Source organism: Botryllus schlosseri, chromosome 8 (assembly GCF_051294905.1).
Source record: "Botryllus schlosseri isolate E-star chromosome 8, Bs_hap1, whole genome shotgun sequence".
NCBI lineage: Eukaryota > Metazoa > Chordata > Ascidiacea > Stolidobranchia > Styelidae > Botryllus > Botryllus schlosseri.
In genome coordinates this window covers 1,954,294-1,972,316 of record NC_137243.1, presented here as the reverse complement: position 1 = coordinate 1,972,316, position 18,023 = coordinate 1,954,294, and the positions used below count along the sequence as shown (strand labels likewise).

The 18,023-nt window shown below is 42.4% G+C and overlaps 1 protein-coding gene across 1 annotated transcript; it reads right to left on the bottom strand.

Moving 5' to 3' along the window:
- Positions 1-340: 340 nt before the first annotated feature.
- On the bottom strand, positions 341-13,118 carry LOC145444411 (CD9 antigen-like). Its single transcript, XM_080322400.1, has 7 exons — positions 12,994-13,118; positions 10,154-10,357; positions 9,350-9,424; positions 8,584-8,682; positions 6,158-6,316; positions 5,293-5,385; positions 341-858 (listed from the first exon to the last, which is right to left on the bottom strand). Exons 1-7 carry the CDS (start codon positions 13,057-13,059, stop codon positions 784-786), a joined length of 771 nt encoding a protein of 256 aa, XP_080178526.1. The 5' UTR covers positions 13,060-13,118; the 3' UTR covers positions 341-783.
- Positions 13,119-18,023: the final 4,905 nt, after the last annotated feature.

Genomic DNA, 18,023 nt, shown 5'->3' with positions numbered 1-18,023 from the left:
CATTATTAATTCCGAGCACAATAAGTCTATTTTAATCTATTCTATGAACCTTTGACGTGTGCCAAGCCAGTGCAATTTGAGAAGGAAACTGATTTATGAACACCCCTACCGAACATCTTTGCTCGTGTCGCAGTATACAGTTCTCTCTTGAACCAGGTGAGAGCATAGGAACATTTCACCACTCCGATTATAATTTATAGTAGACAACCAGAATCTTCTAGTTATCCACGTGCATCATTCCAGCCTTCATTCAATCGGGGGTCTTTATCAATTCCGAGCGCTATATGCGACGCGTCTAAATCCCCTTGCACTTTCTCATGAGACAGATCCGGACAGTTGCTAACAACGTGACAATTTATTGACCTTCAGCAAATCAAAACTGTATCATATCAAAACGCAATATTCGTGCAAACGAAAATGAAATGCCCTGGAATATGACGGCGAAACAACATCACAGAGGGCGTAGGCGGTGTGTATCAACACTCAACAGTTTTCAAACAGTCGTTGCGTTACTGCAATGAATAATTGAACGCGGCGTACTGGAAATTATTGAAGATCGAACTATAAAGCTTGAAATTTTAAACTGCCTTGGATTTCGCGTCGCGTATGACATGTTTTAAACCAGATATCGAATATTTCCAAGCGCGTTCTTGAAACGTATACCGAGGCGGGCGTTCGACCGTGGTACGGCTGGACAAATGTTAATGTAATAATGTATGAAATGCAATAGTCTCGGTGCTGAGAATTGAGTACCGGTGTTGTTGCTGACAGTAAGTGTTGTCCTCAAGCCAGTTTACCCGAAGTGTAATCTTGGCCGATGGCTTGGCAGAGCAGAATGCTGAAGATCATCCCCAGTAGCTGCAGAAAGAGATAATTATCAACTTCCGCTTCCATTGCAAGTTTGTAACGACGCAACGACGCCCATTGCAGGACAGAAAGGCAAAGCACATACCGTTACAGGATGATGTAATCATACTGCCATACACGTTGAGAGCTGAACATTGAACATTTCTCTAAGGCACTGGTTCTTAACCTTTGCTAACCAGGCCAACAATAATACAATAAACAGAACCTAGCTCAGAATTATATCGCGGTCATAACTCCCACGTGGCTACGTGCACGTGCATACCTTCCATAATTTGGATTAAATTGGGCACTTCTTCGATAGTAGGTAGACATCGAAAAGTGTTCACCATGATCACCAATGAATGTTTCTCATGAACACGAATAAAATTTATAAACGTCAAAATGAATTGTTTTTGCGTTTGGGGAGGGTTAGGGTCAAAGTTGGGTTTAGGCTATCCCAAGATTAGGGTTGGAGTATTAGGGTGGGAGGGGGGATATTAGGGTTGTGGGAGGGGGATATTGGGGTTAGGGGGATATTAGGGTTGTGCGAGGGGGGATATTAGGGTTGCGGGAGGGGGATATTAGGGTTGTGGGAGGGGGATATTGGGGTTAGGGTTGTGCGAGGGGGGATATTAGGGTTGTGGGAGGGGGATGTTGGGGTTAGGCTATATAAGGGCTGTGGGAGGGGGATATTGGGTTTAGGGGGATATTAGGGTTTCGGGAGGGGGGATATTCGGGTTGGGGTTAGAGGGATATTAGGGTTGGGGTTAGGGGGATATCAGGGTTGCGGGAGGGAGATATTAGGGTTGTGGGAGGGGGATATTGGGGTTAGGGGGATATTAGGGTTGTGCGAGGGGGGATATTAGGGTTGCGGGAGGGGGATATTAGGGTTGTGGGAGGGGGGTGTTGGGGTTAGGGGGATATTAGGGTTGCGGGAGGGGGTATATTAGGGTTGGGGTTAGGGGATATTAGGGTTGCAGGAGGGGGGATATTAGGGTTGCGGGAGGGGGATATTAGGGTTGTGGGAGGGGGGATGTTGGGGTTAGGGGGATATTAGGGTTGCGGGAGGGGGGATATTAGGGTTGGGGTTAGGGGATATTAGGGTTGCGGGAGGGGGCCGGGGGTATTAAGGTTGGGGGATATTAGGGTTGGAGTTAGGCGGATATTAGGGTTGGAGGTGGGTTAGGTTCAACGTTGGGGTTAGATTACCCCTACCCGGGGTTTAACCCACCTCCAATCTCCCTTTCACCCAACCCTAATATCCCCTCTCCCACAGCCCTAATATAGCCTAACCCCAACATCCCCCTCCCGCAACCCTAATATCCCCCTAACTCCAACCCTAATATCCCCCTCCCGCAACCCTAATATCCCCCCTCCCACAACCCTAATATCCCCCTTCCGCAACCCTAATATCCCCCTTCCCGCAACCCTAATACCCCCCTCCTGCAACCCTAATATCCCCCCTCCCGCAACCCTAATATCCCCCTTCCTAATCTCGGGATACCTAACCTCAACTTTGACCCTAACCCACTCCAATCCCCCTTTCCTCAAACCTTAACATCCCTCTTTCCCAAACCCTAATATCCCCCCTCCAATAACCCTAATTTCCCCCAAGCCTAACATCCCCTCCCAAGCCCAAATATCCCTCTTTCCCCAATCCTAATACCCCCCGACCCGACCCTAATATCCGTCTCTCCAAAGACACAAAAAACAACAATTCATTTTGACGTTTATAAATTTTTATTCGTGTTCATGAGAAACATTCATTGGTGATCATGGTGAACATTTTTCGATGTCTACCTACTATCGAAGAAGTGCCTTAAATTGTTGCACTCAATTTATACCACGGTATACGTCTGCGGTACGTTCTGCTTCAGGGGGTGCTACACGGGTTGGTACTACACAATCCTTTCGCCAAGAGAATAGAATACTGTTGCGCAGAGTGAAGTATGCACCAACAACAATGTAGATAGAGCAAAACCGTTAACACACGATTTTCGCACAGAATAGAAATATGATAATGAATACTTGTTGCATATCAGTGTTACTTCTACTATACGAGTCTGTTGCGTGTCTTGGCTGAACCCGTTTGCACCCCCGGATTCAAGAACCACTGTTCCAAAGCCTAAATTAACGGCGCGCACAGCTGCACACTGCACTGTTTACAGTGTGTGCGTATATCCAGTACATACGCCGGGAGTTTGACCCATACATTCAAGATCGTCGCACTAGCTTTCAGATTATCCCAAACACGAACACACGCTTTAAACTCGCGGCTGGCAACTTGTCCAGTAGGTGGGGCTGACATGGGAAAATGAATTACTTAGGGGGGACGGATTCCTGAATCGATACGTTAATCGCGCATTTAGCCACCTATACAAGGAGTTATTCGAATTGTATTTAATGTAAACTTTACGGTTGAAGCATTGAGACCGAAATAGCATTTAATGGATTTATTAACGTGATGTACTCCTCCAATAGCTGTTTGTTGAAGTCGACGAGACATTTGTGATCGATCAAAGTTCTCAACGAGCTCTTTTGAACTTCGGCCGCATGTCGGACGTATAACCCCTTAGCAAAGACTGTATATGTGAACTGAACAGCGAACATCAGTTAGATTGGAAGGCACAGTTTGTCTTGGCAATGTTCATGGTCGAAAAGTTTTGCAGGCAAATGTATGTAGACCCGAACAGAACGAGTAATTTCAAGGTCATCTTTCTCAACTTGGAAGGCTTGGATTCATTCAGTGACGCCTAAAATTTTTCAATGGTCTCAGTCTCAGTCATAGCCAGTTAAACCATACGGCAACGGGCCGGAGCATGTTTTAGTTTGCCATGTTTCAGATTATAATTTCTCTTTCAGGGTAGAAACTGCCAGCGTATGTTGCCCGCCCTCGCTTACAAATGCTTCTTTACAACGACTAAATTATTATGATGAGATAAACCACTGGATCTTAAAGTTTTCTGAGCTGCGTACCACTTAGATTTACATGCATGCATGGCGTGCCCATAAAAAAGAATGGGAATCTAGAGTCAATGTATGATAGTAGGTAAAGTATTTTTTAGGTTGGAATCTAAAACTAGGTCAAATAAAACCATAACAGCGGTAATGAAACCATGCAGGCATTTCGTAAACTGCTCTTTGTTCTCGCGTGGAACACAAAATTGACATTGTGGAAGAAAATTATCACAGTACCAGAAAATTCAATTTCCTCGGGTAGCCGAGTTTCAGAACGCCCTGAGATAAACGATAATTAAAACACATATGGAAGAAGAGTGGTTTTGCGATCTCGAAAATACGGACTAAACTGGAAAATGCATTAAATGCGTTCTCGCTATATCAAGTTAACTGCGTGACTACGTCGCTGTAAATCAACATACGGTGACCAGTAATGAAATATTTTTACATTCGACGTAACCAAGTATGTTTCGCCCATTTGTATTACTTCGAGTGGGTATGATTTCAGACCAGAGGTGTCAAACTCAACTTGGGTCGTGGCACGGATTCAAAACTTGTGATCGCTCGCGGGCCGGAGCAGTCAAATGATTCCAAAATGCTACCTACAAATCCTCGTCTTTGTTTACACTGGAACGCATTATTATCAAGGGAATATACATATTAGCCCTACAAATTATAAAATGGGCCATACTATGTGCTCTGAGCCAGCAACACCGTCATTGGCAAACAAAGGAATAGGCAAAATATAAGGATTGATCGACTGACTATTACGGAGTGTGAACTTTTTGCATTCTCAGAATTGGGTGCCGGTGCTTGCCGACTTGAGGGCCAGCGAATGCTATGAAGGACTGAAGGTGCGTCTCAAGCCGTAATGGAGAGAACACAACTACCTCACAACCACGAGGTAACATGTAGCCCCAGAAATTAGCAACCTTAATTAGATTCTCATATCGATTCGGCTAAATACCACCATCCTCAAAGTAAGGTACCATGATACATCAATCCTATGCCGTCATCCCTACTGCGATAACGGCAACACTATTGATCACCGGCTGAAAACCCGATCGATTATAGATTACCACCCGATGTTTATGAGCGGTTTGGAGACGCGATGTCAAGTTTCTGATCACGAGTAAATAGCCACATCGCACCATCTCATACTTTATGTTGGTGGTTACGAATTGATACTTGCATCACTGTAACTTGAACCGCTATATATGCACCTTTACCAGTTCTACACAACACGAAGATGCCATGTTGGGAAAATGTATAATTCGATTATATAACTATAATTCTCGTAGATGATATAACAGCGTCCACTACCACTTACATTTATCAAATCAACGTGACGTTTCTTAATGTTTTCAAACGGATCAAAAGGCATTGATTTTTGTAAATGTTTAAAGACCCTAACTACGAAAACTAAAGCAGTTAGCGGTCAAAATGTCAGAGGGTGAAATGTATAGCTTAAAAAGTTCCCTTAGATACCTGTACTACGCCAACGCCGATGGCAACTGCAACGACGATCTTCAGGTTGCTCTCCAGCACCGCTTTCATACGATCGCGGCATCCGTTCAACGCCTGTACAAAGACAACGAAGCTGCGTTCAAAAGCATCGGTGTATCAAGACGCGTCTCGGTTGCGAAACTAGCTGTCAGAGACGGTTGCCCGACATATGAGCATGCGACACAATGGAAAACGACAGTTCAGCATGGAACACATCAGCATGCGTCACTTCAGCATGTGACTGTATAACCCAAAAACTTACCCTAACCCGAAACATAGCCTAACCTAACCTAACCTAGCCTAACCTAACCTAAACCCTAACCCTAACCCAACCATAAACCTAACCTAACCTACCCCTAACCCGTAATTTAACCCACATGCTCATGTGTCGCATGCCAAATTGTCGCATGCCGAAGCGTCGCATGCTGTAATGTCGCATGCTCATATGTCCACGGACCGTCAGAGACCCACGAAAGAAAGTCTGGTATGTTTGATATGTTCTGTTTACGTGTATTGTGTAAACGTTATGACTTCATATTTTTCAGCCAATACACTCATAGCGAAAAGGTGTGTATTTCCACTCGTGCACCACCCCTAGTATACTGGTGTGAATATACACCTATGGCACACGAAACCACAACCTACCTCAGACTTATACCGCGGTATAAAACGAGTACAACGTTTTAATCCAAATTATACAATACATGCACGTAGGATTTATAGCCGCGATATAATTTTGAGTAAGGTCCCGTTTTCGTGTACCACCCTTTGGGTGTGAGCGCACACCCTTTTCGCTAGAGTGTAGTATTGGTCGCGATCAAACAAATAGCTATACAGCGTAGCGTACCGATTCTACGGTCGGGCAAATGTCCGAGATCTTCTTGGTAGGTCCGGAGTTGCATTCCACGACGCCTCGACTTTGCACGAAAGTGCCCAGCACACTTTCGAGAGATATTTCCTTCAGGCTGCAGTAGTCGGCCACGCTGTAGTAACCGCAGCAGTCCAGCTGAATTCATGTACAGAAGGTCAAGCACGTATGACATTTCACGACATTCGTAATGAGCAGACGTGGAAAACTAGATGATACTATAGTTATCTATCGACTAATCGGAGCTATATGCTGGTAATCTAATCCTAACCTAGCTTGAGAAATGTATCTACGCTCCGATTTTAATTTCTATCGAATTTCGGGTTTTCACGAAAACACTACAGAAGAACTGTATAGTGCGAAACGAGCCAAGATGGGTGTACAGTACAGTAAGGGTGTTTAAAATGATTTTTTTTCTCAAATTCTACTGGCTACTTGATAAAATTGTTAGGCTACCTAATTGAAGCCTGCACACCAAATTCGGATCAATTCCAACCAGTAGCCGCATTGCTACAGGAGAAGAAAGTTTTTTATTTATTATAAAAAAATGCGCACAACTATAATAAATAATTAAAGAATTGGTCACCGTAATATTATTTTATTCAAATCCAAAATTTTTCGACGGCAATAAAAAAATGAGCATCGTTTCTATAGAGGACCCAACAATTTCATGGGGTGAACAGAAAATTTTGAATTTGTTTTATTAATTTTTATAAAATAAATACATAACTTTCTTCTCCTGTAGCAATGCGGCTACTGGTTGGAATTGATCCGAATTTGGTGTGTAGGCTTAAATTAGGTAACCTAACAATTTTATCACGTAGCCGGTAGAATTTGAAATAAAAAGTCATTTTTGAACACCCCTAGCTGTACAGACATTTGCCATTCTCGTGCTTTTGAGAAAGGGATTTGATTTGAAATGAACTTGAGTTTTATTGCATTTCCACCACCAATTTAATATCCGATTTCAAGGCCAACACGGAAACAACGACTTCACTTGGCAAACTAACTCCCGGCGGTATATAATTTCGATTCTCAAATACATCGACCGTAAATATCACTACCTGACCCGAATCGTCAAAATTGGTGCTCGAACTAACATATTTACCGCCATTCGCTAAACAGAGATATAAGTGCCGTAGAATAAAGTCGATATCTATTGCTTAATCATCCTCAGCAGATTAACGTAATAGATAAGCCGCGGATCCGGGTCTGGCTAGCCAATAATGAAAATATCAGCTCTGACTGTGCCGCTGCGCTTTTTCGAGAAGACTAGTCACTAGTGACCATCTATCTTACTCGCGCGATTTCATTTTCCAATTTATACGTCACATGCCACTAATATGCTGCCTACACACGACCTCCTTATACAGTCCACCTCAAGATGCGGCCTAAACACAATACTGCAGCGATGGATTGCGAGAGAAAATCGATGTTATATTTAGAATTATAGATACTGCACTGCGACTTTCGAGCGGTCTCATTAAATCCATTCTCAATCATTATAACTAGAACGATTATATTTGGCTTGTACTGTAATCACACGTGAAATGAAGTACGTATACTAGATTTTTCTGAGAGAACTCGACATGGAGCTATTCTATTTTTTATTCGCATCTTTTACGCATTATATGCGGAAGTTACCAATAGCAACGAACCAGAGGATAGAGAATGAAGATATTGTCACTTTACTCCTGAACTCTATGACTTCGCTGTACCTGATATCAGTGAAAAGGTTGCTTATCAGACCAGGCGAGTCAGACTGAAATAAAACGTTCCTCAGACAGTATTGCGTAATAAAAGATTGTTCAATTGTTGGTCGGTAATAAAATGATATGCAGTCCGGTACTAGCTTTAAAATGGTTCCTGATTATATACGGTAGCACAATATCCGAAATAACCGCACTTAGAGAAATGGTGCGGGAAATCATAGTAAGTACAATGCGGCACGCGTGGAGTCAAGTTTGGGAACCTTTACCTTGGAAGTCGGAGTTTTGCAACTAGAAAATTTCCACGTTATCCAAATTAGCTCTGAATCAGAATTGCTGAATTCGCAAGCACCTTGAAATTACATTAAACCACCAAGAAAATTAGCCAGAAATACAACGAAAATCGAGATCGGTTCATATCAAACCAAATTACATACTCTTAAGCATGTGAATGTCGAATGTCTGTACAGTGTACAGTGTGTACACCGAGCTTGGCTCGTTTCGCACTATACAGCTCCACCGTAGCATTTTCAGGAAAACCAGAAATTAGTATCAAATTAATACGACTAATGCGAGAAAATAGAAAAATTTCACAAATCAGATTGGCACTAGATTACCGGCATTTCGACGTAACTTCAAATGTGTACAGAATACATTCCGACACTCTACTCTACAAGTTACGATTACGATATTTACATCGTTCTCGATCCCACGCACAACCATTGCCGTCTCGTTGCGAGCAGTCGCCGATATCTTCCATGCGTCCACTGCACTCATATCCACGGCCGACACAACCTGGGGAAATCAAACGGATAGCAGCATATCCACCAGTGTTGTTCAAAAATAACTTTTTTTCCGATTTTTGCATCTATAAACTAAAATTGTTAGGCTGGCTAAGAAAACGCTTCACATCGAATTTGGCTCAATTCCAACCAGAAGAAGTGAAGTTATTAGAGTTGAAAAATTTTGAATTTGTTATCAAAAAATACCATTTTTTTCCAAATTCTACTGGCTAATCCACGAACTTGTTAAGATGTCCGCAAAAACGATGCAAAACAAATTTCACTCAATTCCGGCCCCTAGAAGTGAAGTTATTCGAGTGTTTCCTTAATAATACTCGGACTACCCAAAGTAAATACCGCTTTTTTTTCAAATCCAAGATTTGCAACTCCAATAACTTTGCTTCGACCAGTTGGAATTGAGCCAAATTTGCTGTGTATTGTTTTATTAGGCTAGTTGGGACATTTCCATGTGGTGGTCAGTATAATTTGATTTTTTTTATATATAAATTCAAAACTCCTGTAGCTTCACTCCTACTAATCGGAATTGAGTCAAATTTGGTGCGAACGTTTTTTTTAGCCAACACAATAATTGCAGCGAATAGCTGCTAAAATCTGAAATAAAAGTTATTTTTGAACAACCCTAATATCCACAGACACCGTGGTTATCCACTCCGTCTTACCTTATCCTTGTTGAAATGAGTGTAAACCCCAGCACCGATCTCGGTTCCAAGAAGCAGAAACAGGGCAATCGCAAACTAGAGACAAAGGCGTAGTACAAATGGCAATCTCGTAAAGCAAGTATAAACGTTTTGAATAGTATAGTCATATCGAAATGAAACAGAGCATTTTCGGCTGATTGTCGTCGGGAGTAACGTTCAGCATCCAGTTTGGAAAGAGCTTAAGCCTTTACTCATGGTGTTTGTTGACTACAATGGTCAATTGGTCATTTACACCAAGCCGGTATTTTATTAAATTTTGTTTTATTCCGTAGCTGCCGACTGGCAGCACGGCCAACTTCTAGACTTTTTAAGATACCGCTTACACGGATGATATGGCGAGGAGGAGCCTTTATAAACATCCAACACTCAGGTAGGAAGTCTGGAGTCGACCTGGGTCGTACTCAACCCACAACCCATTGGTGATGTAGCTGTGAATTATACCACTACGCGATCTCGCCACACAGCTTGATAAGAGGGCGATGAGTCAACAAAGTTTGATAATCAATTTATAGTTAGAGAATCGCTAGATTTCAGTTTTCTAGGCAAAACTAGACCTAGAACACTTGCTTTTTATGTACTTGGGAATCGCTAATTATGTGAAATTTTACGTTGCTTCTACGTCTACGTCAGTACCAGCAGTGGTTACTTTCGACCAGCTCTTAATATACGCCGATTGCAAATCATACATCAAGTTCAAGAACATTATCGCACAGCCGATTCCGCGGGAATATTATCAACGTTACAATCACGAATGAATCAACTCACCATCGACAAGAGCATTTTAGACTCCTGAACGGCACCGCAGCACCCGCAGAAACCAACCACCATGATAGCGGCTCCAACCGCCATCAGTACGTAGCAGACGGCGTAAAACATGTCACGCTGGTCCGCGTCGGATTCCAGCACCTTGCTCGTGGATCCGTCGAATCGGAAGAATATGGCCATGGCCAGTATTCCGACTCCGGCCAGCTGCAAATGGATTAATGGGGGTTTAACGCAACGATTCCCAAACTGTGTACCGCGGAATATCTGAGAAAATTAACCTAGTGATGGAGTACACAGAAAGGTTGTCTTCAAAAACAACTTTATTTTCAAATTTTGCGGTTACTTGATCGAATTGTCAGGTTGGCTAAATAAACATTGCACACCGAATTTCGCTCACTTTCAACTAGTAGATGTAAACTGAAGGAATTTCAAACTTTTCATTTTAGCATAAAAAAATTAAAATTTGCAAGTTGGAATTTTACTGTCAACCGCACGAAACTGTTAATTTGTCTACAAAAACGATGCAAAACAAATTGGACGCAGTCCCAACCGTACGAGCGAAGTTATTCGAGTTTTTCATTAATAATTCTTGGATTACCAGAGGCCAAGCAATAAGTAATATTTTTTTCAAATCCCAGATTTTAAACTCTTCGCTTCTACCGGTTGGAATTGAGTCAAATTTGGTGTGTATCGTTTTGGTAAACAAGTCGACAATTCCATGGCAAAGACAGTAAAATTTGAATTTTTTTATAATAAATACATTATTTTCAAATAACAATACCTTCACTTCCACTAGACGGAATTTCGTGTGTAACGTTTTTTGTCAACCTAACAATATCAGCTAATAACGGCAAAATTATGTGAAAAGTTATTTCTGGAAACCGCGCCGATTGATAAACGATTATTGCCTCACATTGGCTCTAAATTGAAACACACAAATAGGAAATTATGTTCAGACGCTAACCGGTTCCGCGTGAAACATTTGATCAACTAACCTAGAACGGGGTTAATGATCTATGAAATTGCGTGTTTTCATGTACCGCCTTTGTATAGTGTGAACACACACTCATTTCGATGAGAGTATAGTGATCCGGGATCTTTTTAGAATGTCGGAAAATAACAGTAGCCTACAAATATTTAAACTATGCCATTAATTTACAAAAGAACCCTCATTTTAAAATTATTGTTTCCACAAAAATTGGATGAGGTTTCGCTGACTGCATCAAAATGATATTGCATGATCGCGTACTTGCAACCAAAATTATATTGCCCAAGCACAATGCATCGTTATGGCAATGTGTACATGACCTTTATTTTGAAAAATCGCACCGATTCGAGGTACAATTAGTCATTCTGCATTAGTCGCCGATGCAACGACTAAATCTTACTCTTTGAAAATGGTTACTTGAATACTTTTCGAAATTCGGACCGACGATAAGTAGGCCCCATTCGTACCTTTATTTTCTCGTTCCACTGAAAGTAGCTTTGACACGTTTTGGAAATCGCTACTTGAACTTGGATAGAAGTCTATGAAGTTACTTCTACCAGAGTACGAATGCTGACTAGTTTAACCAGGTCTGGTCAATGCAGGACTTTTTCAGAAGGTTCAGGCCGGTTTCAATTTACTCTAATACTCGTTAGGCTAAACATCTTAATGTCATTCGTATAGGGAACCTGTAATCACACGATCCATACGGCATTTGACCATCGTCTTTCGATAAGGCGGCCTTCCTACTGAGGGCGTATTACACTCCGCAGCCCTGCAGTACGCAGCTTGCGTGTGGCAAGACGTCGGATTGATTACGGCAATTGGCACCAATGGTGAGTTCCCATGTGTATTCTGAATGCTAATCTGGGCCTGGTAGCTCGCTAACTGTATCGATTAAAGAGTTGACGGGTTGCGCGAAATGCTACGCTATTGAATTGACCAGTTGTTGTTTTAGTATTCATAGTTTATCGATATCTATGGTAATGGTCGATGGCCAATGGCCATTCTACATCAGACCGATATTCGTTACGATTTCCGAGCTATCAGGTCAAGACACACAGTCAACTCATACATATGATTTGTCATCACAAGCCGGTCTTGGCCACCAGTAACTACGACTCGCCACCAGTAACTACGACTCGCCACCAGTAACTACGCGAGTCCATATCATTGGTTAGCGAACGCATTGCACACTGATTACCGTTGATTGCCAATAACGCATATGTCCCACGGAATCATCGCAACGCGTTAGACACTGTCACACTGCTGTCCTATATAGTAATCTCGTTTCATATTATGTTACCAAGGCAGTAATGACGACAGTCGTAACGGATCGTATTGTTCGCGTAATCTCGTGCCCTCACAGCGGATATTCATTGTTGGAAGGTGTCAAGCCATCACTGATCCCGGTGAAACTTGGAACTATGAATAATTCATTTCAATTGAAAATCAGTGCAACGGGCAAGGTACTGGCTCAGTATAGGTTCAAAACTCGAATTTGTGGCGAGGCTGAACAATGAACATCTTGGACATGGACTCGAAGGCACACGCTTAAATCTCTCAACAAACGTAAGCTCACACTACCAATGGCATAAGATTTGCTACCAACGGTGTAACATATTAGCACAATTGTTTAAGACTAAATTGAAGGATTTGTGGTACGTTTGAGTGTGGGTACTTATCTCAACTAGCCTCTTCGACATCGATAGCATTAACGAATTTACTACAAGCGTGTGGCCTTCCACGATCAATAAGTAGGCTAGTTCCCTAGAGTATTATCTTGATAATACATTCCGGAAAACCAATTCGTTCTAATGAATTTACCCTACCAACACATGTATAAGGCACTTACCCAGAAAATAAAATTGAAAGCGAACAGCAAGTACTTCAAGCATGACATACATCCACTCAGACCCATCGTGAATTCCTTTCGTTCGTAAACAGTTGAATATGTAACCAGAAGCAGTAGAGCTAGACCTGTTGAGCCAATGACGAAAACAGAGTACACTTCATTGTGGGTACGTAACTATATATACCAAGACAGTAACGAAACAAAACAGCTCTCAGCTCGAATGCTTTCGATGCTACCGCTCTTCGAGTCGAGCTATTGTAGACTAGCTATTGCTACAACAACGTGCTAGGAACTAGACGTAGACGCTACAAAGCATCTATTTCGAAACATCGTGGTACTTTACCTACAATCGCTCCTCCTGGGATGTTATTGCAGCAGCAATTTGCGAACTAGTTTAGTTCTCAAATTTGCAAGATCGCAAGCGATCGATTCGAACAGCAGCACGCTAACCCACGTTCAACCCGCCTGAGGGCTGATGGCCTACTCTCTACTCTCGTACAATCGATTTCTGAATAACAGGCGAGATCATGCGTCACGCCTGGTGATTTTCTATGAATGTAATGTAATTCTTTCGACGCAATTTACGTCTCGAACCAGATCGTACGAGAGCTAGGACGAAGTTTGCATCAACAACATGAGGGCATTCTTGGCGACAATGTAACCCTGCATTTCGACGAGTAACCGGTGTCTTATAGAAGGCACAAGCGAAAGTACGCCATGCCATTCAAAAAAGCCCTACTTGATCACCTCTTGTCGTTACACTAACACTGTTGCCCTACCTCGCCCAGACATTGCTTCATTGATCATTTGCTACCATTGTTTAATTTTTTTTCTATTTTCCTTTCGTAACTAAACTTTTTTTACAGCCAGACTGTTCTGAGTCAAGTGTACCTGTTTGATGCTGGTGTGATCAGACTAGATGACCTTCACGGTCTTATCGATCATTCCTATCTAATACCGAATACTGTGCACGCATATTTTCTGTACCACCATCACTGCCGTTTGTTATGTATTTTGGTTCGATGAAAATAAAGACTCTCTCTCTCTCTCTCTCTCTCTCTGTAAGCCGACAGGTCATGAATCATAATAAAAAATATCTGTCTGATGTACAATTACGTAGTGTAGTCGAAACACCATCAGTACTACAACAACACGCGTTCGCACTACGGAAGACGCAAACTGCTATAGCGGGTATCTCGAGATGAATTGTATGCCTCTCCTTTACATCATCTAGGATAGGGGTAGTCAACACGCGGGCCGCATGTGGCCCGCGTGGTCGTATTTTGCGGTGCGCGATCTGATTTGAAATTTCGGAAGAACGCGTTTTGAAATCATGAAATGAATTTATGTTTTGAAATATTATTGTTGTTATTCCAAAATAAGCCATTCTCCTGTGCTCACTGCTCATCATCACTACTCCTCACTAGCTGAACCGGCTTCGGCGATGACAACAGCATTCCATACAGGGATAATCGGACAATGGGACTGTGGGGTTACCATATTCTGGAATCGGGAAAGGAGGACACTTTAATCAAATCTTAAAAGTTAGTTTACCAAAATTGAAAACAGCTGGATTTGAAACATTTACCGAAAAAGGGTGATCACTCCGATTCGAGGACATGTGGTAATTCTAGAGAATGGGCTGGACATATTGCCTTGACGTGTAATGGCCCAGACACTAGCATTACCGAGACGCTTCGAAACCGGCTTAGGCTCCTCCACAAGATCACGCTTTACGAGGAGATAGTACAGTCTCTCGCTAGACCCAATACCAGGGTTGTAATGACTCGAGTCACGTTTTTCAGATGAATCGACTTGACTCGAGTCATTTTCTCAAAATACGGAAATGACTCGACTCGACTCGAGTCAATTTGTGTATTGACTCGACTTGGACTCGAGTCATTGCGCATGACTCGAACCAAGTCATATGACTCGAGACTCAGAAGGCCAAGACCGACGTTTCATTGTAATTTCGAGGAATAGTAAAGTAATCACACTATTGGGATTTCGTCTATTGGTACTGGTACTTGAAAATGTGTCCAGAAACTGCTAAAAATGACGAAAATTAGAATATTATAAATGCGAACCATTCGATATCACCAAACAGAGTTATAAAAAGTGGATTTATAAGCCTTTAAATGGAAACTGGGCAGTCAACACAATGACTTGGACTCGACTCGAGTCATAATACCATGGCTCGGAGTCGACCCTCTGCTCGGTGTCTTGGACTCGGACCTGACTCGGTTGTGAATTGAAAATGACTCGAGTCAAAACTATAAAACTGAGATTGACTTGTGACTCGGAGCCTTGTGACTTGGTTACAACCCTGCCCAATACCGATCCCTAAGTCGATACCAAGCGTGTACGCAGCTCATAGTTCATTTATAAAATAATACTTGTTTTTGGTATCTATGATCGACGCCCATGTTATAGTTGTTAGACAGCACAGCGTTATACTGACTTAAAAGTCTGAAAACGTTGTTGCTGAACTGTGTCTCAACGTTGCGTTCATGCGGACCGCTGCCTCTAGGAAACTTGATAAGTGGCCCGCGACTTGCATTTAAAACAAAAATCTATTTAAACAAACATGTTTGAAACAAGGACCTTGTTCAAAATGTTATTTTCTTAAGTCATTACGTCACGAATATTGGATTGTGACATCATAGTCGATTGACATTGACACTTGAAAACATTGGGTGAATATAGCTCCTTTGGCGGAATAGGCTTCCAAACCCTGTCATATACGGACCAAAAATATTCTTAACCATAACTACATCGTCATGCAGCATTTTTACGGTCGGTGGTCATCATCATCAGAACATTTATTCCGTACCAATGATCTATATCTACGTACTATAGCCGTTGAACCGTCTATTTCGAGGGTTCCAGCCACCCCATATCGTATACCACGGCTATATCGGGTGTAAATCGTTCGTAGGCTCATACAACATGTTTTTGGGGAAGTATTCACACAATTATGGCATAATCATACAACTTTAAAAAAACAAACATTCTTTTTAAAGGTCTTTGTTTAAAACAACCATCTGCTTTAAATGCAACCCTACCCGCGACTCGTTTTGAGTTATCGACCCGTGATATAGGGCCACGTCGTTTCGAGACCTTGCTATCTTTCCATGGTATCGTGATCTTGTGGTGTTTTTGAATGAATAAATTTATTAATAATAAACTGATCTGGACTGAACTGCTTCATACTATGAGGGTAATTTGCAGGCCACGCTAAAGTAAATATTTTGGTGTGGTTCCCGTCGCCTATTTCGTTATTAGAGCAATCTCGGTAAAGGTGTCGAATTATTTTGGATATACTGTGTGAAATTCGTACCATATCGTTACTTACGCACAGAAAGTAATCGGAAGTACCGATTACAGCGAATCGAAACGTACCGTACGGTGACGTTGTGGAGCCTAAACAAAGGAATTGCAACCGGGAACGACACCGAAGAGATGCTACGGTAAAACAAATTAAACCCACCCCAAGCGCACAGTGTGTGTCCGGTTGTCGTGCCAGAATCACAGCGTTATGCCTTTTAGGTAGGGTTGCGGCCTGGGTTGGGAGAACTCGAGTCACGGTGTACGAAAGATTTGACCTGACTCGAGTCATTTCAATAACGTGACTTGAATGTTTTAGTTGCCAAAGTCGCCTGATCAACAATAATTATTTATATTATAGATTGCATTTCCGCTTTCGAGATTGTCAGTTCCATCAACGCTCAGCAGCGACATCACGTTCAGGCGGATTCGGCATGCCCTGAATTGCCGCCATAGTGGCCTTGACTGGCGTTACAAACTCATTACAACCATGTGTAAATATGTTCAGTCGGCTGTGTGGGAATTAAGTTGATCATTTCTTATCAATTTCGACTAAATTTAGGAACAGGTATCTTCAACACGCTAAAAACATTATTTTCCGCTACATAGCTACCCCGCTAATATTCTCATAGCTATTTTCCGCCGTCTGTATTGGCCACATGCAGTATTTCAGTCAATAAAAACGCGTACATTGAACTATATTACTATTTCGATTGGATGACCTATGGGCAGCATTCCAACAATTTTTTGTAATAAACCGTGGCGTTTTAGTACAAACACAACGAAACTGGAAATATTATAGATTTCTCGAAATTAACTCAAATCGAGGGGACTTGATTTGACTGCTCTTGTGAACATCGCTGTTACTTGTTCAACACTGGTTGAGGTATCTATCAATTTTCTGCCCTGATCAAAGATTCATTGAATGGGATCCTTCTGCTTCGAGATTTCAGAAAATTCGTCGGCATTGGACAGCGAAGACGAAGGTTGGAGCTCGTACAGCTCACGGCAGGACACACATTGCAAGTGACGAACAGCGTCCTTAAACAATTTGGACCGTTGGAGCGAGACAGATGTTTTGCATGGCTAAACCTTACATTTCACCTAGGATACTTTCAGCTGGATATAGCGTTTAAAAAGGCTGTACTCAATATATTTTGCGACCATGGGGAAGCGCTCCGCTGCAATTGGTTTTGGTGTTGTTGACTTGTGCGATTCAGCAGTCGGGCGTACCCCGTACATTCACCGATCGAGACACAAATATGGTATCAGATATCTTGCCCGATCTCTGAACATGGCTCTAGCCTGCATTAACTACAGTTCTGCATCTTTCGACACGATTCGTAACTAGAGTTGTGTGTAAGACAAAAATCACTCTGAAACGAAACGGGAGGCGACTGGTGGCTGGTTCGAACCCCGGTTCGGGCTAGTTTTTATGAGTCGGAGATTATCTGGGCTCCTCATTGCTGATCCCGCTGTACTAACAGTGTCTTCAAAATAGCGCAGTGGTCTAATCCGCGGCTGCAACACCAATGGGTGCGGGCTCGAGTCCGACTTCAGAATTCCGATACTTAGGTGTTGGAGGTTTACCTAGGCTCCTCCTCGCCACCACATCCGCGTAAGTCAGTGGTTCCCAACCGGGGAGGAATTCCCCCCTTGGGGGGAATTTTGCAATTTTTAGGGAGGAATTCCCATTTAGAATT